This window comes from Conger conger, chromosome 4 (assembly GCF_963514075.1).
Source record: "Conger conger chromosome 4, fConCon1.1, whole genome shotgun sequence".
NCBI classification, from domain to species: Eukaryota; Metazoa; Chordata; class Actinopteri; order Anguilliformes; family Congridae; genus Conger; species Conger conger.
This window is the reverse complement of record NC_083763.1, coordinates 48,784,118-48,811,120: the sequence shown is the minus strand read 5'-3', so window position 1 is coordinate 48,811,120 and position 27,003 is coordinate 48,784,118. Positions and strand designations below refer to the sequence as shown.

Genomic DNA, 27,003 nt, shown 5'->3' with positions numbered 1-27,003 from the left:
ACAAAAACGTGCTTTTCACCTCAGGGGTTGTCACTGGGTTACGTTATGTAACACATTCTCGTTGTGCCATTCAGCAGGACTCAGATAAGTGCTTGGCACTGCTATCCACAGCCTGCCTCAGCACTGACAGGTGTAGGGACCTCTCTTCCAGGTGATACCTGCTGTTGGTGTGCAGAAACCCAAGATTCCCAGCCAAGGAAAACCAAACGCATTCAGACTTGTGCTTTATATGCACCATCCCACAATTTCCTTTGAGGCACAGGAAATTAATGGCGTAAATATTCGAATGGGTGATAAGCTGGGGCTGAAGTCCCAAGTCATTTAATTTATTTTGGCTAGTAATACAAAAAAGAGCAATATCCTAAAAGGTCCACCTGCTTATTTTTCGTGTTTCGATCATCATCCTGGAGTTTCGGTTTGTGTTCCTGATCCAAGTAAAACAATTGCAATTTTGGTTGAAGTATGCATATTTTAGGGCAGGGGTGCACAGCAAGGGCCAATCTGTTTCAGGATTGAGTGGCTACTTCTGCTCTTTATTGAATTAGCTCAATCATGTCTAAATCTGATATGTATGAGCACCAGTTACAGTCACAGACTGCAGGTGTAATCTACAGATTTTACTGATCCAGTACAGGAGTGAACCAGTGTAGTAGTTTTAGAGATCTCAGAAAACTAAGATTGAGGTAATTGGTTGGAACAAAAACCAGTACGTAGATCAGACATACAGTTGTGCACCCCTGTTTTAGGGTCTAACTGCAATTCTCCCAAGTCATTTTCAAAATGATTTCCCATGTGACATGACAAATGTTTTAGCATAATTCTTGGATGACTTTGTTAAATGTTCACAAAGAGAGCTGACCAGAGAAGGTGGTGGGGGAGGGGGAATTGGGCTCTGAAGGCAGGGTTAGGGATGTTTTGCAGGCGTTTTAGATACTAAAACGAGGAAGAGAACACCGACGCATGTGGGCCTTTAAGGCCAATCCGCTGACAGCTGTATAACTAACATTTCATTACGGTTCAGTGGGGTTAAGATCGTCCCAGCGTATCCTCTGACAGACGTGGAAATGTGAAAATTATAGTGAAAAATCTGTGATTTCCAACTAAGGCATGGAATCTAAGCTCCCACGAGCAGAAACATCCGAGGAATCCTTTGGGGAGGGAGCGGGAAGACCGTTGCGTGATGTGGTGCGGTCGGAACGTCTCACTAATGACCCACATAAGCAGGCTCTGTTGGCAGTCCCAGCTCAATCAGGGACACTCCCACTGAGAAACACTGAGCCCGAGAGCTGGAATGTTCTAGTGACTACAGGGTCACCCTGAGTACAGATGCTCTACAGAAGTGATATGCCCTTCAGGGAGAACCTGGAGCAACAGCTTACTCACTTGCTGCATAAACTGACATCAAAGCCAACTCCCTTCAGCTCTGCGGAAATAATATGAGACAAACATATATAGAGTGACAAACTGAAGGTCAATAGGTCAAGATTAACAAGTATATCATATTGTGAGGTTATAATGCTCGGCAAGCACCACAAATATTAATTATGTTTTCCATATAACTGTCAACAGTTCTAGCCTGTGCCAGCTATATATTGCCAGCTATATATTTTATGTTGGACCGGAGGAATTTGGCTGACTTTTATTAGGGACCTATAAAAAATATATATCGTTAGTTTGATTCCTGGATAGAGGTTGTAGCTGTATAAGGTCTCCCAAGCAGCTCCCTTAGGGGCACTGCAACACATGCAGGCAGTGCCATTTAATGACAGCTATCAGCAAAAAATAGCCTACTTGCTAACACTGATTTCATTAGGGCTTCATTAAACATACACATATTCCTGATTCTGGCATTAGCACTGTATTAAGCAGTTAGTTATAAAAAAGATTTGTTTGATCATGGCTCATGCTTGTAATGTCATCCGTAAGGACTATCCTTCATTTCTCCCAGTGATCTATATTTAAACCTGTAATACTAAATCAATTACAGTGCAAAGATTGAAAGGTTCTATGAATAATGTTGATGATTTCACCATGGCTTTAACATGGAAATCGTTCAGCACCTTACGGCTTACAGGCCGTCTGTGCTACTGCACCCGTGAAATCTACAAAATTGATCCATCCAGATTCCATCATTTGCTGTTAGCAGCTGAGGAAGATATTATTAGTATTCCTGAAGGTTTCATATTCCAATTCATATTTATTCCTCACCAATATCATAACGGTAGCCAACCAAAGGAATATCACTACAGGTTCTAAGGTAAGGTGTAGGTTTAGGCTATACCCGACTGAATGAGGGTTGAGCAACTGAACAGGGGTATAAACCCACTTTTGCTTTTCACTGTGTATAATGCATATTTTCCTTCACTTAAAATGCATGTCAAGGACTAGTACCTGGCGATGAACCTACTTTATGTAATGTATATCAGTTTGGAGACTTGCTTGGCTGACAGATGAGTCAATTACTATCTGCCAAGATGTGAACAATTTAGCCCACAGGAACTAGCTCTTCTACAGCAGCCAAGCAAGACTCCTTATTACCCAGGGTATCCAACGGTCCTGGAATGCTGCAGGATATTTAAAAACCTGGGTATGAAACTAATTCTAATTTGATAAAAAAAACTTTTTTTAAAATAATATGCCAATTCACATTAATAGCACAATAATTGTCATTGATAATTGTATTATGACACTTGTAACAGATGCGGAATGAAATAAGCTACAAATAATGTTTTACCATTATGATAAAAATGTATTTTTGCCAAGCAAGCTAAAAATAGTAAATTGATAATAGCAAAGTGATTTATATTTGTGGCAAAATGTGGAGCAAGCTACAGTGGTGTAGGCAGAACGAATTTCGCCCAACCCGTGAAAAAGTGGGAAGGCCGATGAGGTAGGTTTTCCCACAGGCTCTTTGCCTGCTCCAGCCCTCTTATAGCCATCCCATGATACTACGGTCATTCTGTCATAGGACACTATTAGAGACTATTCCAATTCTATACCCCCCTGTAGCGGTATAAAACACACAAATATGTAACGTTTTTCTTTTTAAAACCAACATTACCGCAAAACAATACAACAAGCACAGGATACACATACTGTAAACCCAAACCAACAATGAAACGCCCTTCCTATAACATATGTATGTGCTCGTAGCAAGCACAAGTATTAGCCCTATATACGTAGGAAGAAATAACACAACTGTGGAGATTTAGCCTGCGCAACAAAATCTCAAAATCAAAAACGAGACCAACAAACTTTTACCCATACCAAAACATCCTACAATATAGCACTCCAGTAGCCTATTACTAGACTTTTATTGTTTTCCATTGGCCACCGTAAAAGGATGACACACTCTTCATTGACACACTCTTGCATTCTCTTCAAAAAGCTAGCTACAGCATGAAATCTTGTTTTCGACACTTAATTCTTGCAATACAACCAATAGAATATTATGATCAATATTCAACTCAAATGTCAGACCAATATCTGCTTTTATAGAATGTAGTGTCTGTTTCCTGCGTTTTGGCTCTTATTGGTGTGTAAAAAAACACAAAATCCTGTGTTAACACGACCTGTGACACTGCCATCTTTTATTTTATATAAACTATAATAAAAGTTCTCCTGCTCACATAAATGGGATGCACATTTGGTAGGGAGTAACAGCAGTAGGAAGTACAATTGAAGGGCAAGTGCACTGAAAGGCCAAAAACAGATGCCAGGTAAAAATAGTACTCGTCATTAAACAACTTGAAATGGCAAGCATATTAATAATACAGAATCCTGCATATGGTTCCCAAATAAACTTGCCACAACCAAGGGTAGATGACTACCTTGCTAAAACAAACATGTTTTAGTAGGAAGATGACCCAGCCATTACACCCAGCAATAAGACCATACAGGTGGTGAGCTGTCGGGAATAAAAAAACAAATGCATACATTACTACTACATAACAGATTATTAACCGTGTTTAAGAAGTGGTTTCTCGTCAATTACACAGCTTTGAGGTAATTACAAGAACTATTTTGAGGTGGAGTGCACGGATGGGACAATGGCTGTTTTCTGTCTGGAGTGGGCTGTCAGCAGCAGACGGTGGCTGGTTTGTGGAGTGGAGAGATCTTGTGTCTGGACACACAAAGCAGCTGCGACTCAGCGGTGTCTGGGGTCAGGATTGGGGTCGGGATCGGGGGCAGCAGGGGGGACCCTGTCGCTGGTACGCTGTGCGGTTAGAGAACACCTGTGAGGCTCTCCCATTTGCCTTTCAGCCCTTTGGCCTCATGTGACCGCCCTCACTTCTGTACTAGTGCACATGACCGAAGAGTTGCTAGTTACATTTCAGGAAAAAACACCTGGATAGCCTGTCTTTTTGTGTGTTTGTGTGTTTTGTTTGCATGTGTATGTGCATGCGCGTGATTATGTGTGAGTATGTGAGTGTTTGTGAGTGTATGTGTATGTATGTGTGTGTGTGTGCATGTGTGTGTTTTGTTTGCATACGTATGTGTGCGAGTATGTATAGGAGTGTACGTGAGTGTGTGTGTGTGTGTATGTATGTATATGTGTGTGTGTGTGTGCGTGTGTGTTTCCATGTATGTGAGTGCGTGCAGGTGTTTACGGTGATCAGCACTATCATCAACACTAACGGTCGACCTCGGGAAGGTCCTCAAAAAGACTACTTGGTGAGAACCTCTAATCCTGGACCTTACTTCTACAAGCTGTAGAACAGCAAACACTACCCAATACTGAACTCCTAGTACAGAGCCTAGATAAAGAATGCACAATTGACTCATATAAATAGTCAATTGAGCACCATTTCAAGTGCAAGGCGGTGACTTGGGAGGGGTGTTCAATTTGGAGGAGGATGAATGGCATTTTTTCCACATCCGAGCTGTCTCCATCCTGTTTTTCAGTGAACTCGGCTTTGAAGACGTAAGAATTATGCGGCTTTGCCGCACATTCATTTCCCAGGACCAACCCAGTTATCTCAAAGACATTTCCCACAGAGCAGGCATTCGCAGTTCGGGCTGTGCACCGCAAGGCCTACCGAATCTCACAGGAGGGAGTATTACGGCACTGAAAATGGCATCAGATATCAGGACAACGCATACGCTGTCAAACAACCTCAACTCCAGCTTTTTACCACCCACTCCTTCGGTAAACGCAATGGGGACTGAGGACCGTTTCAGCAACGGGCACGGTTGGATGTCAATGCGCCACCTGGCTGCATATTAATTCGCTGAACATACTTAGGGAAAAAGGATATTGTGGTGTTCTTTATCTGTTAAACATTCATGTCCGAAAACTACGGTTCTACATAATGGGGTGGCTTTATCTCGTTGGACCCATTACATCTGCCATGCTGGAACAGAGACTGCAAACCAGTACAGCCTTAAATGAAATTTTCCATTACAACAAACAGTGTAAACATCCATCCATCCATCCATTATCTTAACCCGCTTATCCTGAACAGGGTCGCAGGGGGGCTGGAGCCTATCCCAGCATACATTGGGCGAAAGGCAGGAATACACCCTGGACAGGTCGCCAGTCCATCGCAGGGCACACACACCATTCACTCACACACTCATACCTATGGGCAATTTAGACTCTCCAATCAGCCTAACCTGCATGTCTTTGGACTGTGGGAGGAAACCGGAGTACCCGGAGGAAACCCACGCAGACACGGGGAGAACATGCAAACTCCGCACAGAGAGGCCCCGGCCGACGGGGATTCGAACCCAGGACCTCCTTGCTGTGAGGCGACAGTGTAAACAATGAAATTGAAATTCATATCTACATAATTTGCTGGTGTACTTATTCCAGTCGCTGTGTGCTGTAGAGGCTGAGGGAAAGGACTTATGTAGATTTTGCTGAATTAGAAAGATGGGTGAGACTCATGTTTTATGTACCTACCCTTCAAAAGGGTTTATAACCAGAGAAGCTTCAGCAAAAAGTAGCTAAGTAAAATATGCAGCATTTACAGTACACTGCAAATTGACCAAAGTACTATTCCAAGTCCAAGTCAACATAACATGATTCAAGTAGTGATACTCAGTTTGTAGAACATGCATGACACATGAGAAACCTGCACTTGATATGATAATAAAATAAACTGAACCTTTATATTACAGCTTATTTCCCTATATTCTTTAATACCAATTTCAAAGGTCCCAGTTTAATCAAACAAGGATAGGCGAGACTCCTTCATTGTTTCCATGTGTTAAGCCATTTGTTCAGATACTGTTAATGTAACACTTTGCACTAACACTTACATAAAATAGACTGTGAAAGAGGAATAATTGTATTATCTGGAGAAAAAAATTATTCTGTGGGAGGAAAAATAAGAAAAAAGCTCAAATAGATCACATGAAAACACATAAATGAAACATTTGCAGTTTGTCTAAATATTTTAATATGTAAAGCCAGCTTGTCTGCAGGCAGGTGGTCTCAGATATTTTATGATGACATGATGGGATGTGATTTTGATGTTCCCATTAAAAGAACATTTTTAGCAACAAACAGTTGCTAAGCCAGCCTGTTTTCATGATAACTTCATTCAAATAAAATGTAATTGGCTACAAAATCAAAGCTGTTGGACATTTTAAGAGGACACAGTCAAAGATTCGGGATAATAAATCTAAATAATGTCACTGACAAATACTTTGATATCTAGGGATCTAGGGATTCATGCTATTGAAAACAAAATGGAAAGCTCTCCAAACTGGCCAAGTTCTGAAAAAACTGTAGAGTCTCCAACACAGAGCCTAATATCCTCATATAAAAGATGACCCAATGGGTGCAGGTTTGGTTGGGGGTTGATGTAGCCTTGAGTAATGTGCTTAACAAACTTAAGAATACACAGAATCCAATGTATACTATACTACTATACTAGTCTAAGTTAATATGAACCAAATTCACCACTGAATTACGTAATGGGAAAAATAGTTTCAAAACTTGGCTAGACAATGCAATTAAAGAAGGTTGTTTGAGTTTAATGAGCACAGAATTATCTTGCGGTGGAAAGGAGGTGAAATAAAACAACTTCTGATAGTGAATTCGCCTTGTTAATTGAAACCATTAGCCAACAATATGTTCCCAGCAGATGTGGAGTTAAGTATATTTTATATAGGAAAATGAATGAAATCTCCAATACAATTTAGCCACAGCATGTAGTTAATATTTAAAGACTTAGGCTAAATGTTAAGACATTTAAAGATTTACTTAGTAAAATATAGATCTGAATGGAAGAACAGGAACATGGTTAGTTACCCTTTCTTAGAAATGTGACAAAATTGAGGAACTATGTACATCCTATGTGACAGGCTGCCTGGCAACAGCACGTGATGATGTATTAGTATTATGTCAGGCTACTGGGGGGGGGGGGGCATTAACAGAGCATTGCTACAAAAGAGCACACATGCTCAGTCAATTTACCCTGCATAAATAAATTCTTCCCTTGTAAAACGCAGATTGCACATCTGAAGCACCTGTGTGAGCTGAACAAACAGAGCAGCGATTGGGGAAATTGTTGCTCTCGAAACCCCCACGCTGAAGGATACAGATATCTGCAGATGTTCAGACCATACACCAGCACTTTTCACAAACTCTGTATTCTGCATCGTTACAAAGGAGACTGGATCACAAAGGGCAATGCAACCTCTTTATTAACACGACCCAACTTTAAAGGCGCAGCTCCACCCAAAACAAAAACACGTAATTTACTGCGTTGTTCCATACCATTAAAGACAGGTGGCACACTTCATTCTTGAAACGAACCACTACCTTAGAGCCAAAATGAGTTCTCGGTCTCTACATCACAGAGTAGACTCGGTGGCATTGTGTGATAAGGAAATTGGAGTCTTTGATTTGTTTATGGAGATTACAATGAGTAAATCCTGGATGACTCAACGTCAACGTCAACGTCACTCAAATGTGTCTGCGGTACAATACATTCAGAGAACAGGGCACCTGCAATTACCTGGATATTTACACAATTTCAGTTAAACAATTGCTCTCCATTACAGTATAGTCCCTGAATCCAATGGACAAGGTTCTAGTTAAAGGTATGGAACTCGATGGCATTTTTCTAAATAAATGAATGTCTGAACATAAAACATCTGCCTTGGGACTGCACACTCAGCACCAAAGAAATGCACCTCAAGTAAATTATTTTAATGGTCATATGATGCAGAGCTTCATCAAGGAGGACATGGTTGTTTTAGAAAGAGGAACAAGAGAACCAGACTTTGAACACTTCAGATATTAGTCATTAACAATTACAGTTTCTTCCGTACCGAGATGAATTCCTTTGGGGCCCTTGGGGCCACCGTGAACGTATAAGAGACGGTGACAAAAACGTCAATGGAGTTTCCCGCAGCTAGTGGAATGGCTGAATGAGTGGAATCTCAAATGAAATACCACTCAAAATATACCATTTCTGTGTAAAATAACTATTCCACTTAGAGCTAGCACTTGAGTAAAAGCGGTAAAGTAAAATTTGGATCTTTCTCAAAAAGATCATCTTATGTGTAAAGAATATACTGATACCAGTAAAGATATTGCTAACAAGATATCCAAATGTGTTGAATCGTGTAGGGATTTATTGCACCCCACTGTTCATCAGGCAGATGCCTGCATGTGTTTATCTAGCAGTGAGCCATTTTCTAAATGCTGTTTTTCCACTGTAGATTGTAATTTTAAGGCATAAGCGACAAGCAAAAATATCACTCATGAGGCACTCTCTCACCAAAGCTCTGCGCTATTTGTAAGCCGTGGAGCAGCCACAGAGCCTGAAGTTACAACATGAGTGTGTACAACATGAGTACAGAGCTTAGATAAGCATTTGTATTGTCTACAGCGTGATATGTTTCACCTATGATAAATATAAGCACAAGAGCGACTTCAGTTTCTCAGCCAAGCAGGGAGAACACCGCAGGCACGTTTACACAGTACAATGTTCGGTTTTACTTCAACTCTTTAACAGAGCACACGAGTCTAATAGGAACCACGTCCTCTGCCAGAGTGGATTCAACACTTAACATTTTATTGCGTAGAACAACTTCATATGCATCTAGTCATCATCAGTAAACTGACCTCAAATATTTTACACTCGTCTGTGATAATGTTCTCATTTAATTTCTCTAGGCAAGCCGAGGGGGACGTGAGACCAGTACGCGTCTTCAGAAACCTAATCTTAAATAGTTTAAATCCCCAGTTTCTCTCCATTAACTCGAGCGTCGGCGATTCCGGATTTGCGGTGCGGGGGGGCCTTGACGCGCTAAACATAGACAACCTTGGCTGTAGGTTATCCTCGCGAACGAGGCTGCTGCAATTAAGGCTGACGCATATTTACATTTTAAAAAGCGTGCAGGACATAAAAGACGAATGGCCCGGCTTCCGTTTGCGAGCCCAGATTAAAAGGGAATATATAAACGGGCAGCACGCTGGGACTGTGGAGCTCTCGCAGTAATGGTAAGTGGCATCCTAAAGAGAAAGATTCTTCAGTCATTAATTCCTCGGTGGATGAATCACGACAATTTTAATCAGTTAACCAGTAATCAGAGGAGGCCCCCCGAGTCTCTTGGATACAACGCGAATCGCAGCAGAGACCGCAAGGATGAATATCAGAACATCAGCTTTTCAAAGTGGGTTCCCCAATGGCATTCTGTTGAATGACTCGCTGTTCCGCTACACCCACACAATGTGCTGGCGGTGTGCAAGGACTGAAAGGCGCTGTGGCAACTGCAGGAGTAAGATGGATGAATGCTGACTTATCCCTCAGGAAGGGACTCAGATATTGGGGTGGGCTGCTACTGTAGGTGGCAGCTCCAGCTAAAGCACAAGCCCTCGCAGCAAAATGCTCTGCGCTGAATCAAATCTATGATCCTGCCGTTGGGCAAGCGGTTATGCCTAGTGGCGAGGCCTTTTCACACCAAGAACTACAGTGCAGTTCAAAAGTATTTGGACAGTGACACATTTTATATATATATTTTTTGTTGTTGTTTAGGTTGTTTTGTACTCCAGCACATTGGAAATTGTAGAGTGCTTCGGTACCATTTAGAATTAATTCTGCTGCTGCTATCAGCATTTAAGTTATCAATGAAGGCAAGTGAGCCAGCACCTGTGTCAGTCAAACATGCCCAACGACCCCCAGCACCATGTTTCACAGATGAGGGGGGATGCTTTGGTTCTCACGCAGTTCCTTTGAGTCGCCATACTGCTCTTGCCATAACTCTGATACAGCTAACTAGTGGTTTTCATCTTGCACAGTAGCCCCTGGAGTTCTGTTTGCAAAGTCTTCTGCAGACAGTAGTCACTGACACATCCACACCTCGGTCCTGTAGGGTGTTTCTGATCTATCAGACTAATCCAAAGTGTTTTTATCATTCAGGCGACTGGAAAGAAATCTCTCTGAAAGTGATCCCAATGATATCATTAGTCCGTGTTGTTGTTGTTATACATTATATATTATATATTATATGCTGTGGACTGATTCAGGATATTCCAAGCTTCGTTACTTACTGTAATGATGTCTCGGTCGGCTGCCAGGGCACCTGAATTGCTCAACAATGTCTCTGTTAGCCAACTGGACACTTGAATTGCTCAATGATGCCCAAGTCAAATGCAGATAAACTGGTCCCAAAAATAAAAAATAAACTGGATTTGAGTATGTGAGCAACAGATTAAGCAAATGGTTAACAATCATTTAATGAGGAGGAACACTAATAATATTTAATTATGTTACTATGTTCTGCAACAGAAAAGAGGTCATCCTTCATCTTCCTTAGTCAATTTGTCACCCAAAACCCAGAACAATTCAAAACAAAGGGGTGACACAATTTCCTATTATTCATTAATGGAACAGTTCTCTGAGACTTTTGAGCTGCTGTTGCATGCTATTTAGGGGAACAAATGACTAATAATTAATTCTGCCGTACATTAGAACTTGATCGTTTGTTTAGAGAACAAACAGCTACATGACATGATTATTTGTCTTGATATGGATTCTGAATGTGGAAATGTATCTTTTAAAAATCTTTTCATTGTACAACTCAATCATTGACAATGAAGGCATGAAACTGAAGTGACACAGTACAGCAGAGCTTCTTTCTCCTGCTCGAATACAATGGTCGGCTCGGCAAGCAGGACAGCAAGCCCAGTGAATGTTGGCAAGCTAGCTAGTGGAGCTGTATAACAACGAAATAGCGAAGGCACACACGTTTAAACAAGCCTATTTTCAATGAGAACGAATGACACTGCTTTGCTTCAACCTTGATTAATAGGCTGCATTATATTAGCTATTAATAAATCAAACACAAGCCATTGTTACATAACAGCTAACTTGGGAGCCTGGATGGCTGACATTGGCAAGCTCGCTTGCCATCTGAATAAAATGGCATCAATCATTTTATGGAAGCTATGAATTCACTGATAGTTGAAATGGAAATGAAATTTCATGAAGCAAAAATATTTAGTTCCAATTGCAACAGCATCTGGCTGATGCTGAGCGGTTGAGGATTTAAGTGCACCGATTCCCATGTTAAAACTGTTCAGACAGGATATAAAAAAATTATTCGATATACTTTTTATAATTTTTTATTTGGCATTTCTTTTGCATTATAAATGGATAACTATGAATAATTATGTTCCAGATTAAGATCCAAAATGAAGAAGTAGCAGTTTTACCAATTAATCCTGAATGCTTGTGTTGAGAGTAGCCTGTTAAAAAAACAATATCATTTGTTAATTAATAAAAATCAATTCACAACTTATAAAAGATATGACAAGCAAGCTATTATGAGGTTAGTTAGAAAACCACAAGTAGAATAATAACTGCTAAGTAGTCTAGACTTACTCAATTAAAACTTGTATTTCTACAAAGATCAGCTTGTTTAGTTTTGGTGGCTTGCATTTCTGTTGCAGTTTAAATGTAACGGCAGGCTGTTTCCCTCTGGAGAATTAAAACACTCTTTTAATGTGATTTTTTTACCGGATTAATCATTAGTATTCATTAGTATTCCGAAAGCCACAATCATAAACTTCATTTTTTCCACGCTACAAGGAGATGGAACTGCAATCCCAATCACTTTGAAACTTTTATTTTTATTGTTAATGAGGAATATGGAAATTGCCTCTGAATTATATGTGCAAAATTATATTTGTTCCATATATTACTTTTGTCATTTACTAAAGTATCTGTTTTAGCACATAATTTTAAGGATAAGGTGTTTTCAAGCCCACTGACTTCTCGTTGGGGCTTTACTTGCCGATCTCGGAAGTGTGTTTATAGTTTCATTCATTCACTCAATGCCCAGTTTATTGATTTGAAACATCAGCCAAAGGCTGTAGTGTGATTTCAAAACAAGATAAAGAATTTAGGGCGTTGCTCTCTTACACTAAAACTGACTGTCAACATAACTGCTGCAATAGACAGCTAATTCCACTGGCAGTCACATTATCCCTTCAAATGATTCACTTCGCATTGTGCTGAATTGGAGGCATTCTTAAGGAACCACTCTTCCTGGACAATTCAATTCAAGGTCTGTGTTGACAGTTGGATATCACAGATGGACAGCAATTTTAAAGTTTTACCGCATATTTATATGTCTAGTCAGGACATTCATGTGGCTACTCAAAAAAGAAAAAACATCACTTGCTCCTTGTTCAGCCACTCCAGTGTAGTCCTGATCTTGTTATGAGGAAATGTGCTGCAGAAAAGTGAGTTCATTCCAGATTTTTAGCAAACTGGAGTTCCTGAAGTCATGATTTGCCAGTACATTGCTCTATCCATTTCCCCCTCAACCTAGGCAAGCTCAGAACACAATTTCTCAGACAGTTTGCTAAATGTCAAGATCCTTTTTTTTTTTTTGCGGCTGAACTAATTTTGGATTGACAAGAGCTTTGATACTCAAATGAAATATTCTCACTTTTAAACTCATCATTTATTCCCTATATGTTTATATTGACGGTGTCAATGAGTTTATGTAGACCACAAGTACTAGCCAAATTAGTAGAAGTGCAACCAAATGTGAATATCTTGGTAATATCCATGGCACTGTACCAAGCAATGTTGTGATGAAGTGAGCTGTGTTCACCAAATAATTATAAGTTTCAGGTAGTGAGAATTTATTTTGAAATATCATTTAAAAAATTGAGTATTATGCGGCATGTATTGTTGGTTGGTCTTCAAAGAAGTCTTCATATTGGTATTGCTACCTATTTTGAATGAAACCAGTTCTGCAAAGAGCCAGCTAAGATTCCTCCACAGCAGAGTGAAAGATTGATAGCAAATTACAGGAAGGGTTTGGTTGCAGCTAAAGGTGGTGCAACCGGTTATGCTTAAGAGGGCAGTTAATTTTTCACATGGGTGATTTGGGTGTTTGATAAATAAAATAATTGAAAAAAACTTGTTTTGTGTTTACTCTGGTCCCCTTTGTCTAATACTACATTTTGTCTAAAGATCTGAAACCATTCAGTGTGAAAAATATGTAACAATAGAGTAAATCAGAGCAAATTCTTTATCACAACCCTGTATACCAGAAACCTAGCTGTACTTTAGCTGTAATGTCATAATTGCCAAGGAAAAAAAAAACTGCGCACTACACTCAGTTGGTGGCATTTGAGAAATGGAGACCAGAGAATTAAAATCAGTAAGGCAGAGAGTGGCAAAGACCAAGATTTCATATGGCAAAGTATACATTAATGAAAAAGCCTTGCATCAAATGTGAGTGAACTGTGGAGATAATGATCCCAATTGAAACTTGTTAGTTTTTTTGATTAACCAATGGAGGTAACCCCTAATATCACCACAAACCTTGTATGCTGCAAAAAGATGCAGCTATTTAAAGTGGTTTAGATATGGAACTGAATTGATCAAGAAATATTCCACTGGAAAAATATATCACATCTGACCTTGCTTTTTCCATTAGCATACAATAAAACACACCCATCAAGTTGCTCTTTAACCATAACTTCAGCTGCATTGACAAGCAATAGTCCGTGGGGCAGACACACTCAATGAAACATTCAATAGAAATGTGCACGCATGAACCTGTCTCATATGGAAATTATGTGGCTATAAGATATTTTCTTGATTCATAAAACAATCAGAGACCCACCTTTCTTACAAGCCAACGATTTTTAGATTAATAAGGAATATGCTGTTGTTAATATTTTTGCAAATACATGTTTATATATTTGGGACGAAAACCACAGAGATTATGGTAATTTTACCTTTTTTTTTTTTTTTTTTTTTTTTTAAATCACTGCCATTTTCAGGACCATGGAGAGCAACACTGGCTTCCAAGACCTGCTGCTTTGCGATTCAGGTGGCCTTCATAATCCTATTTGAGTACTTGCACAATGGGTGAGAGAAGGTACTCAATGAATCAAGTACTCTTGAGGAACATGAGAAATAATGAATCAGAAAACAACCAAACTTGAAAATTCTGCAGCAAAATGCATGAACACGATAATAGTTTGTCTTGCATGTACCAAGTCTAAAGCAGCTACTCACCACTGCCAGATTATGTTTTCATATTTACATGTTTTCACTGTCATTATGGGTTATTGAGACTTTATTGATGGGAAGAAATGGCTATTTTTTCCATTTAAAATTAAATTTACAACACAAAAAAAGGTGCAAAATTGAAGGGGTCTGAATACTTTCTGACACTGTATGCCAAAGCAATAACACCCCCACCACCATGTTTCACATACACTGATGAATGGTAAATGGTAAATGGTAAATGGTAAATGGTTGGCATTTATATAGTGCCTTTATCCAAAATGGCGATTGGCTGCCATGCAAGGCACCGACCAGCTCGTCAGGAGCATTTGGGGGTTAGGTGTCTTGCTCAGGGACACTTCGACACAGCCCGGGCGGGGGATCGAACCAGCAACCCTCCGACTGCCAGACGACTGCTCTTACTGCCTGAGCCATGTCGCCCCCATAATGATGAGCCAAAACATTATGACCAGTCACAGATTAAGCAAACAGTTGTTTCTCGTAGTTGATGTGTTGGATATGGGAGAAATGGGCAGGCGCAAAGACCTGAGCAGTTCTGACAAGGGCCAAAATGTTATGGCCATATGACTGGGTCAGAGCATCTCCGAAACAGCTGGGCTTGTGGGGTGCTCCCGGTCAGCAGTGGCGAGTCCCTACTGGCAGTGGTCCGAGGAGGAACAAACCACGAATCAGCGACAGGGTGTTGGACGCCCAAGGTTCAATGCTGCACAAGGGAAATGAAGGCTATCCCATTTGGTCCGAAGTGACAGAAGGGGTACTGTGGCACAAGTTGCGAAAAAGTTTAATGATGGTCACGGGAGGAATGTGTGACAACACACAGCGCACCATCCTTCGTATGGGGTTGGTCAGACTGGTCAGAGTGCCCATGCTAACCTCTGTCCACCATCAAAAGCACCAACAATGGGCATTCAAGTGTCAGAACAGGACCTTGGAGCAATGGCAGAAGGTTGTGTGATCCAATGAGTCCACTTTTCTTTTACATCATGTGGATGGCCGGGTACACGTTCACTGTTTACCTGGGGAAGAGATGGCACCAGGATGCACTGTAGGAAGAAGACAAGCCGGTGGGGGGAGTATGATGCTCAAGCAATGTTCTGCTGAGAAACCCTGGGTCGGGGCATTCACGGGCCAAGTTTCCTTAAGTATCCTCTTCACAGGGCCATCCTGTTTTTGCATGAACTAGTGGTTTGCACCTCGCACTGTAGTTTCTGTAGTTCTGTTTGTGAAGTCATCTGCTGACAGTAGTCACGGACACATCTATGCATGCCTCCTGAAGAGTTTCTTATCGCTCGGCCAGGTGTTTGGTGGTTTTTCCTTCTTTATGATGAGAATTCTTTGGTCATCAACTGTAAAGGTCTGCCATGGCCTACCAGGCCATTTGCGATTACTGAGCTCACCAGTGCTCTCTTTCTTCTTAATGATAATCCAAACAGTTGATTTTGAGTCTTTTTTTCTTATTTCTTATAATGGCTTCCTTGATTTTCAATGTCAAAACTCTGGTCCTCATATTGACAAGCACCAAAAGCCTACAATCAAGACTAGATACGGAATACTCTCTCATACCTGCACTAAGGAATCGATTGAACACACCTAATCAGATGACCACTTATGTTTGCTACAAGAGGAAACTACCAGCCATATGGGTCAGCTCATTCTACTTCCTGCCCAGCAGAACACTTTTGCGGACTCTGATGTACTGGTGTTCAAGAGAAATTTCATCATGTGGCTCCACAGTGATTTTTAAGACAAACAGAATGACAGCCTATGTTGACTGGCAGGAATGCATGAGTAACCTTCACCATATCAAAGTGACCTGCCACATATATACATGTATGACTGTCAAACGTGAGCACACACATATGCGCACACACATTGTGCAATCCATCAGAGTTTAAAATAGCCACCACCAGCTTTTTTATTTGTGGTTGCAGGTGACTGCTATCTGCATTATTAAAATAAACCAAGCCTGCTGGTTAAAATTAGATAGCAGAGCATCTACATAGTTAAACTTGCATTGGCAAAGATTTTCCTATAAGGCAGGTGTAAGTGTCACATTTTAAAAACTTAATTCAATGCAGTATTTCTTGACTGTGGTTACTCTTGCTTTCACACTAGACAGCAAAAACCAGTATCTAGATGTGGAGGGGGGTGGAAATCCTGGTAGAGAGACATCTTGACATAAACGGACGTGGTAAACCCCAATAGCTCAAGCCTGTCTACCTCATCATCTAGATCTTTCACTTTTCAGCCATATGTAACCTGAATGCCTAGAAGCAGTTTCACTCAATTTCACCAAAACTTTTCACTGGGTAATGACCATAATTCTGTAAGCCAATCAAGAGATGTCTGCATACACCCTGCTGGTACAGCTTCAGCTGGTAAAAAAGCTAAAGAAAATGACTCTGCTCTCAGGTCAAAATATTGATCAGTGGTTTGTGGCTTTTCAAACTCCCACCTACCAATCAAGGAATTTGATTGAAGTTTACCGAATACATAATTTATCAGTAATAATACAAAAAAAAAAAATAATAATAATAATAAAGTTTGCTATCATTTCAATGATTGCTGGCTGCCACTGAGAATTCAAACAGGTCTCCCCTGACAGTATCCAGGCATCCCACCTCTCCTAGAAGGTCCAGGAGTCTTCTGGAATTTGTCACCTGCTCCCCAATACCCACGAGAGGGCAAAAAAACATCCACAAATCAGCAATCAGCACAACAGGCAGAAGTGAAATTCGCATTTAATCTCGCAAACTAACAAACAGTCATAAGTAAGGAACCGAAAAGTGTGGGGAATCCCCCTAGGTCACGCACTTTTAACACTTGCTTTCAGTAATTATTCATAAAATTCTGTTTTCTGGACAATATTTTTTCTCCCTAAAGCAGTCCTGGTTATTATATCTCTGACATCTGTCAGATGTAGTTTCTGTGGAACATTTAACAATCATCTATGCACGGTGGAATTTTAAAGTTTATGAAAGCATGAATGTGTTTTCCATTTTGTGCACTTTAAGCCTTTAGGCTGCTTCAATTAAGAGTATGCGTATAAAGGAAAACATAAGTGAACGCCAACCTGGCAGCTTACATCAGTGATCCTCAGTCCTGGTCCTGGAGAGCCACAGAGTCTCCTGGTTTTTATTTTCACTTTCAGATCAGCAACCGATTCAGACTCAAGAAACCAGGTCAACAGTAGCTGTGCTGAGTGACAACAAAAACCCTGTGGCTCTTCGAGACCAGAATGAGGATCACTTGGTTATACCAATGTGAACACTGATTCATGTCTGTGTCATTACTGGGGCCAGTACCAGGGTGCACCTCAAATTTGAGCATCTGGCATTCCAGTTTACAGAAGGAATACATGAAGTACACAATGGGCATGAGGCCTAGTTAAGGCAAGGGTAAGCAGGTACAAGCGCAATGCAGTTGTCCAGTGCCATAAGTACACCTACATGTTTTATTAAGAGACTTTAACATACATAAGAAACACTTGAAAACTGGTCAAATGTAGGAATCAAGAGAAAAGAAGAGAGCACAACATGAAGTGTGCTTTTGAATTGAGAATGAAGAAGAAGCACTTGTGTGGTAAACAATACAACTTTATCCTACCCAATAGGTCTAAGATAACCAGTGGCTTTCAGATGGGTTCAGAGGAATGCACAGTTAATCCATTGTGCTTCTTGTACAATTGTAGCATACTGCTGCAGCAACTTGCTATGCACAATTAAAAATTGGGGAGAAAAGACCAAAAGCAATTCTTGTTTAAAATGGCCAGTAACTTTGCATCAGGGTTACTACTTCTTCATATTGACACAATGGCATGTTCAGTTTGTTCTATTTTGAGACAGCTGTTTTTTTCATGCAGAGCACGACAGTGAAAAAGTGGGTAGGCTGTCTAGTTTTTTTTCGGAATACATTTTCCACACATGCTTTGTCCCACTCCACTGCTCCATGGAGCCAATCTCGACCACCGTATGGGGGCACAAAAAACACAATTAGGTTAGTATGTTTTTTTTGTTTATTTTAATCAATATTACAGTGAGACTAAGTAACAATGTAACCTCTCACTAAAGTGTGCATCCACTCATGACAGACACAACTTGTTAGCCCCAGTTAAGGGGAAATAATTACAATTGGATATGTTTTCAACAAAGTTGAAAAAACAAGCAATCTCAAAAGCATACTGTAACATTTATTTACTTAGGATACCTCTAGTGACAAACATCAACAACCTGTTAATGTACAGCAACTTTAGTGATCATATTATAGTGATATTGCCATGGCTCAATTCTCAATGTTATGTGACCTTCAGCGGCCATGCAAAGGTAAGATTCAAATTTCTATACTTGGTATTTATTAAAAGACTAGAAAGGGCTCTATTACACAGATGTTCCTACAGTATTTCATGAGAAATTTGTCATTTTAACCAATGATTTTGGAAGTGGAAGATTTCATCGAAGATACGAAGGCACAATGCAAGGTTTTGAATATAGGACAAGCTGTTGTGTACTGGCCTTTTTGGGCGTTGTGTTTAAGGTTTTGAAAAATGAGCACAAACTTGAGAGATTAGGGCCAAAGTGATTGCAAAAAACTGTAATTGCTTGCAACTGTGAACAATAATCAGAAACACATCCATGTGACAGCACAACTGTCAGTGGGGGTTGTGGCCAGGAGTTATCTGTGCACTCCTGAAGGCGTGAAAACCAACGACAAAGAACAAAGACTGTCATGTTTCAATACAGTTCCAAGTAGGGCTGGGCAATCAACTGTAATGGTAATGATCGAATACTGTATGAGTGTATTAACGATCACCATCCGCATGCAGAATATTGGCTTTCTTTTTTTCTTTAAATCATGATGATGTAGTGGACCTCCAAACATCAGAGGCCAACACATCACTATTTGGGGTTTATGACAGCCAATCAGTATCACTAGCCATGCTGCTTCGACCTGCTTGACAAAACCACCTACATATTTCACAGTTGATATGAGGTGCTTCTCTGCATGCATTCCACTTTGCCGCCCAAACATGTCGATGGTGTGTACGATCAAAACAATTTTGGTCTCATCTGACCATAGCACTCTTGTCAACTCATAATTCCATCAACGTCTGCCAACTCCAGATGCGTGGTTTTGTTTATTGAGCTCAGTAAGGGCTATCTTTGTGCCAGCCTTCCAAAGAGTTTGTTGGTATGGAGGTGCCATTTTATGGTTCTTTTTGAGACTTGGTGACCCCTCAGACTCAAACAATCTCTGTAATTCTTAAACTGTGATCCTTGAATTCTTTAAGGCCTCCCTCACCATCTTCCTCACCATCTGCAGAGTGCACAGGCCTCCTCTTCCTGGCAAGTTTGCAACCGTTCCATGTGTTTTACTTTTTATTATTAGCCTCACAGTGCTACATGGTATGTTTAACAGTTTATGTGTTATTTTGCACCAAAAAACAGACTTGTGACAAGTTATATAGCTAGCAGTAGTTATCGTGCATTGAACAGCAAGTCTACCAATTTAATTCAGGCCTATTTAAGTTTACGACACCAGGGGCAAGACACTTACATTATTCACTTTCTTACTTTTTTAAGATTAGGGGTAACCATCACTTGTCTATTTTTTATCCCATCATCACTGTGTTGGCCACTAGCAGTTCTCACAGCACGTGCCAAGATTATGACATGATATATTACCCAACTTCACTGAATGCACTTATTGTTCTTCTGCATAAGAGAGTTTGTGAAAGGAACAATTTGTGCATAGAAATCATACTTTATTTTGAGAAGTGAAATAACATTCACACTCATTGTTAGTTCAGAAAGACTGTTTCATTACCCTGCCGTATCAAAGCATTAATTCCATCTGTGTAATTTATATTTTTGTCTGCAAATATAAAAGGAACAATACATCTATGTTTTCCTGTCTCCAACGGTCATAATAATCTTGCCATCTTCACTTGTTTGTCTTGTTGGTCTGAGGGCTCTAATTCAATCTCTGCAGTGCCAAGACATGTGCAGCCTGTGGACATCCAGGAACATTCTGGCCTGCACAGCTGTCCTGGCTGGATGGTTTTCTGATGATTCAGGATTCTGATGAGCGATATTGAATTTCAGCAGGTAATTATATTTGGAGGTCTCTGTGGACTGTCATTTCCAAAGAGGAAACGTGTCATATTTTCAGTGGATGGCTCATCACACAGGATGACTTGACTTGGACATGACCTAAAGTTAAAAAATCTGTAGTGTGAACCATACTTTATCAAAATGTCACCGTTAAAGGCCCACTTAGTAATTTCCACAGAACTTTTGGTTGCTTTTCGATTAAAATTTTGTGGATGTGAACCAAGTACCTCAGTGGATCATGGTCCTTGTAGTTTTTTAAACGTCTTGCTAACCTGGGAAACAATTGTAGCCCTCTGAACTCTATTATACTGAGGGCCAGATTTACTAAAGAAACAGTCGCAGTGCAAAACATTTGCTATATTTCAGCTCTTTGTGGTTGTGGTATTGCGGTTCTAGATAGTGACATATTAATGACCGATTTACAAAGACGGGTTCTAATTACGCAATCAATTAAATTAGATGCCCTCACTTGGAATTTTGCGGCAGCAGACGCCCATAAAAACTGTTCCTGCTCTAAAGGCACTGCTGCTTAGCTTTGTGGAAATGGAGCTATTCCAGACATGAACCGGGGTAATTTGGGACATTTGTGATTACTTGACTTATCACAACCTGTACAATCTGAGTATGAATATGTGTGTTTTCCATTTTTATTTCAGATTTTTCCCTTTTTCTCCCAATTTAGTAGCCAATTGTACCCCCCTCTAATTCAATTCGAGTTAGTGTTAGATACACCGTCCACACCCGCCCCCTGGTGGGCCGAGGAAGAACGACACGCCTTCTTCAAGACATCTCATCTCTCTAATCATGTCCGTGGTTCCAAGGCGTCCAAGGCGCTTATTGTGCGGCGATCAGCTAACCCTGCCAAGACCCTACCTCTGGAGCGGCGAGCCAAGTGTTTTCTATTTCTGAAAGTATATTCGCTGTGTGATGGTGGAATAAGTGGAATGTGTGTGCAGACGATTGCACCAATGACATGTGGAAAGTTTGCCACATCGTAAAAATCGTGTTTGGTTTGTGGAATTTGTTCTCCGTTTGGGAAATATACACTCAGTGAGCACTTTATTAGGTATTTTACTTATTTTTTAGACTTATTAATTCTTCAGCTGCTATAGCCACAGAATTCTGCATTGGATGCATTGAATGATCAGAGATGCTTTTCTGCATACCACTGTTGTAATGAGTGGTTATTAACAGTACAGTCACTATCCTGTCAGCTTCAACCAGTCTGGCCCTTCTCCTCTGACCTCTCTCATTAGTAACTAGTTTCTGCCTGTAGAACTGCTGCTCACTGGATGCTTTTTGTTTTTCGTATCATTCTCTGCAAACTCTAGAGACTGCTGTGTGTGAAAATCCCAGGATATATACTCAAACCACCCTGTCTGGCAAACTATTATTTTTATTATCGTGCCTGGAAAGTGAGTGATGAGTACATTTCCATGGTTAGAGGTTGCGTTGATGCAATTTCTTCTGGAATTTCCTTTGATTGTGGCAACTTTGTGGTGACCACTTCACTCTGATGGTAAAGCTACATTGTAGGCTACATTGAAAAGGTCAATCTTAAAATAATTGAATTATCAATTACATTTGCTTAATTGGCTGATTTAGTAACAAAGGGGGCAATTACTTTTTTTTTTTTTTTTACATGGATGATATGGCCGTTTAACATTTCTCATTGGAAAAATAAAATAATCATTTTTAAATGTTTTGTGTTGACTTGGTTTTTCTTCGTCATAATTACATTTGTCTAAATATGCGAAACCATTCAGTGTGGCAAATATGCAATAATAGCAGAAATCAGGAAGGGGGCAAGTACTTTTTCATGGCACGGTAGGCTATAGTCTAAATCAGTGTTTCCCAACATGTGCCGTCAGGCAAGGACAGGTGTGGTGTGTGGAAAATCTGTACTTTTTTTTAAATAAAAAATAAAAAAAAACCATACCAAACAAACCCCATTGCTTACCATTAATTAACTCAAATGTGGCTAACCGCCAGTTTAGTTCGCCCTGCCAGAGTTTCAGAATAGCCAAAATATTTTCTAATCTCATAATAAATATGACAGATGCCTATGTATTTTGCTATACATGTGCACAAGATCAGAGCGGGCCTTCAAAGTCTCTTTTGAATGCTCGAGTCCTGCATCTCAACTTCCACAAGCCATCGATCCAGAACACATTTTGAAGAGACAAGATTGCTCTATTTGCTGACTATAATGACATGAATGTGATTTCAATGGTTTAAAACATTATTTCCAGCATCAGATTAGTAAAGTAAGTATCCTGAATGTGTATCCTGAGTTTTAATCAAACTCCTTCTAGAGCCTCTGCTTGAAACTTGTTGATTAAACCTTTTTGCTATTTGAAGTTTTTTTAAAAAGACAGAATTCCTGTGTTGTAGAAATGTTGATATGTTAACTTTCACTCACCATCAGGATTTTAGTTGAAGTGTGTTTGGAGTGTGATTCTATCAGTGAAATATGTGACAGCTTCTGCTTCAATTGATGGCCCAAGTATCATACAAGTTGGTACAACTGTATGGGGTTTATGATTGGATTGTTTACAAAATACAATTTTCACTTGCTTCTACATCTCAGAAAATGTGCCAGATTGATACATTTAACTGTTAAAATGTAGGCTACTCCCAAGGAGGCAGTTTGGGGTCATCTCACCACAGTTTTCCAAAATCCTGTGTGAAACACAGAAGCCCATTCACAAAAGCCAAAATAAGTGTCATTAAAATGTATTATTAGTTATGTCAAATTGCTTAAGAACATTTAGGCCTACTGTTGACATGTCACATGAATGTATGTCACACACTTCAGAGATAGCTGTATTTGGAAAGTGTGCCACAGAAAGAAAAGGGTTGGGGAATGCTGGTCTAAATGGATACTCAACTTAATGATATATTTAATCACACATTACATTAATGAGTACCTCTTATCAGATTGAATGTGCACAAGTCAAAGTTAACCTTATGCACAATGACCTAGACATCATTCTAACTGCACATCAAAGCAAAGCAATAAGCTTTGTTCCCAACTTCACAGCGTTGTCCGAAACAATTGAAACAACTAAAATAACACTCAGCTGTATTTTCAGTTAAATCATTTCGTACAAAGAAAATGTGCTTTTCCTCTGCATTTCCAAGAGAGATAGCAAGTTACAGCCTACCCCAAAACTGTTCTTTCCCAACATACTTTGCAATACATTAAGGCAAAGGCAAAGATGAGGCTCCTATACTGTAATGGCGATAAATAGGGATCCATTATATTTTTTTCATGAAACCAACAGCATATTTGGCTAATAAATAACCTATGTCTCTATTCACAATGACAAAAACAGTATTCTCTTCCAATACAGAAGTTACTATAATCTTCAGGCATCACCAAATTTCATAAAACTGCTACTTCAGACCAAGATAAACAGTGCTTGAGCACAGCGAGGAGATCACAGTCCTTTTCTCCATGTTGCCAGGAATTTGTGATAGCAGAGGGAGACTCGGCCAGACACACATATGCAGCCAAAATCCCAGAGTAACTTAGTCCTACAGCAAAGCCTTTCAAAAAGCTAACATCATTTCATATTAAGCTGAAAGCTCACCACAGGGACCTGTTGGAGAAATACAGTGTACAACTGGAGCAACTCCAGATAATGGTGTCTGACAGGTCTTTCCCATGTTGCACTGGGGCACTCCAGGTGCCTACCATGTGACATGATAAAGTCAAGCAGTATATGGTCTCACAGGCATCTGGTTAGGCACCTATCCAACTATGAAATGGGGTCAACTGAATGCCACAATTAAGATGAACCCACCCATCACCTCCACACCACAAACACAAATAATAAATAAACACATACTCCAAACAGGCTGATTTTTCACATGCCTCTAGCTTTGTATACTGAAATACTGGGCAACCATTGCACCTGTAGCAACTCAATGAATTAACTTGAATGATGCATCAGTAACTCAAGGACGCATGACTGTTTGTGATTCGGTCCACATTCAAAACCAATGTACATGGCCATTTCACTGTGCAGAGGTGGTAACTAATTATTGCCAACATAAATGGAATTTAAAAATAGGATCTTTATATATTGAATCTATTCTAATTAAATACGCTTTAAAAATCCGCTACCTTCCTCGGGCAAATAGCATGGCAAGTATCATGTACTGTAGCTGAACTTGGCAACTAGGAAAGCCGACTTCCTGGAACTATCCAGCTTGCTGTCTAAAGAAAAAAGACTAAGTAGCCAACCTTCCATTTTGTTCTCAAAATTATAGGTTTAACCATGGGCGAATTGTGCCGAAATGAGACGCAACAATACGGCAACATTTAGGCTACATGGACGACTCTATATGTTGTGTAGCTATTTCAAGCAAGACCTACTCTGCTATTGACATGGTTGAACTGGTGTTGACTTGGTAGCCTAGATATCAACTGTTCCAAACGTCTGAGAATGTATTTATTCATTGGTTGATTTCATGACTCAGTCATAACTTGTGTGCTTTTGGGCAAATATCAAGATCCTACGTAAAAACAAAGGGCAGCACTTCAGTCAACATGACAGACAAAACCAGCTTGGCCACAAACAACAAAAACATCAGTTACAAAGTCGCCGAATTTCGCAAGGCAACGTTTTCGCCGAGATAAGAACAGAATGTCAGACTGCAGAGCTGCATGGCTACGAACACAACGCAACTTAAGTGTTCAGTTAACAAAGAAAGCCGTCTTATTGATTGTTACAGGTAGCTTTCTAGATCAATAGAGCAAGGAACCAATTTATTTATACGCCCAACAATTTGGATAGTTAGCCAGCTACTTGTTTCGGGACACCGCGAGCATCTCCAGAAGAGCCCCATTTAGCTAGTTACCAAAATCACAGGGTAGCATTCTGTGAAGTCATTCCTCAACTCGACGACGTACACTCGATCGAACTGTAGAAAAAAGGCCACCGACAGTAAGCGGATGGGCGACACTTTTCGCTGTCCTTTTATTTTGTTTCCGTCCACCCAGCTCACAGGACCGACGTTGTAAATGCAGAGCAAGCAAGAGGAAGAGCTGAAAGACACAAATTACTGGAATTAAATGATACACTACCTCGTACAGCTCCTCCGGGGCCATTCCGAAAGGATATATTTCCTATGTTTATTCCGGTTGTTGGAGAGACACTCTTTCCTTTCAGTTGTCGAGACAGCAAAATAGCTAGCAAGCTAGTTATCGCTGGCCTTTCCTTCCTCCTCCTTTCCCTCTCGCTAGTTCACCTACTCTTTTGGTCACTATTTTTGCGTTGTATACTCGCCCCCTCTCGTACGTTCACTCTCTGAACACTCACTAGGCTGTTGGTCTTTCTCCCTCTTCCTTGCTCAATCTCTGGGTTAGCCTGCTCGGAGCTCTCGTTTCTACTACTCAGACTCTCGTAGCTACCGTAAATGCCACTGTAATTATGCGCAAAGCCGACTGCGTGTTTGCTCCGTCGAGCTCCCCCACTTTACAACACACCGGAAGTCTTAATCGAGCTCAGATAAGAGGGAGAATGAGTTGACCCCGAATTTATGGGTGGGTCTTGGGTTACGATATTACGCTTTGGGGAGTCTGTATCAAAGATACCGCGACTCGCCGCAAGTGGGTCTTATAGTTTAATCTTTCAACATGCAGAATCAACTTTTCAACTTTATGCGTAGCCTACATCACTCAATCTATTCTGCTCAAGTGTTGGCGTCGTTGGATGATAGTTGACTGCATCCTGCCAGTTGCGGTTATAGAGAATCAACCTACAGCATGTCATGTAGATGTATCGCAGCAAATATACTCGTAGTCTTAATATTCCTCGTCGAAGCCGTAATATTATGCGTAATTGAAGGGTTCAACAGCTCTTTTCCAAGGTAATTTATAATGAAAACACGCGTGCAAAGATCAGGAACCAAAGTGCCCTTGGTGTCCGAAAATAAACAGCACTTGAAAAAAGTGCACTTGATTGACGACATGAAAACTGTCGTCTTGAACATTAAACTAAGTAATACAAACAATATGAAAAGTAGTAAAGTACATTATACAAACAACAATAAACAACCAACCATCTGATCAAATGTTAGGGCTAGGTAAAAGAACTAGAGAGGGCATTGTCAATATTGGACACAAGGTATTCCTGACTGTCATTGATTCTGAAAAGCATCTCATTGGCCATACAGAAAAACACAAAGCAATGCATCAACAGTATATCACCCCAAAGTAGCTTTGTATTTCACAAAACACAGATCCGTAAAATTAAGATAGGATTATTTTTCAGTCATGATTTGCTGTGGAAAAACATCCCACATTAAAACATTAACCCTTTCCATTTTGTCCCCGAGATGGCAATTATGTTTTTACAGTTTAG

The 27,003-nt window shown here is 40.2% G+C and overlaps 1 protein-coding gene across 2 annotated transcripts in view; it reads right to left on the bottom strand.

The window, feature by feature from the left end:
* LOC133126544 (chromodomain Y-like protein) overlaps window positions 1–26,126 on the bottom strand; it is a 45,564-nt gene extending 19,438 nt beyond the window's left edge. For both annotated transcript variants that reach the window (XM_061238871.1, XM_061238872.1), the window contains exon 1: window positions 25,725–26,126. In XM_061238871.1, coding sequence (XP_061094855.1) covers window positions 25,725–25,748 — 24 coding nt within the window. In that variant the 5' untranslated portion in view covers window positions 25,749–26,126. The remainder of the gene's footprint in view (window positions 1–25,724) is intronic.
* Window positions 26,127–27,003: the final 877 nt, after the last annotated feature.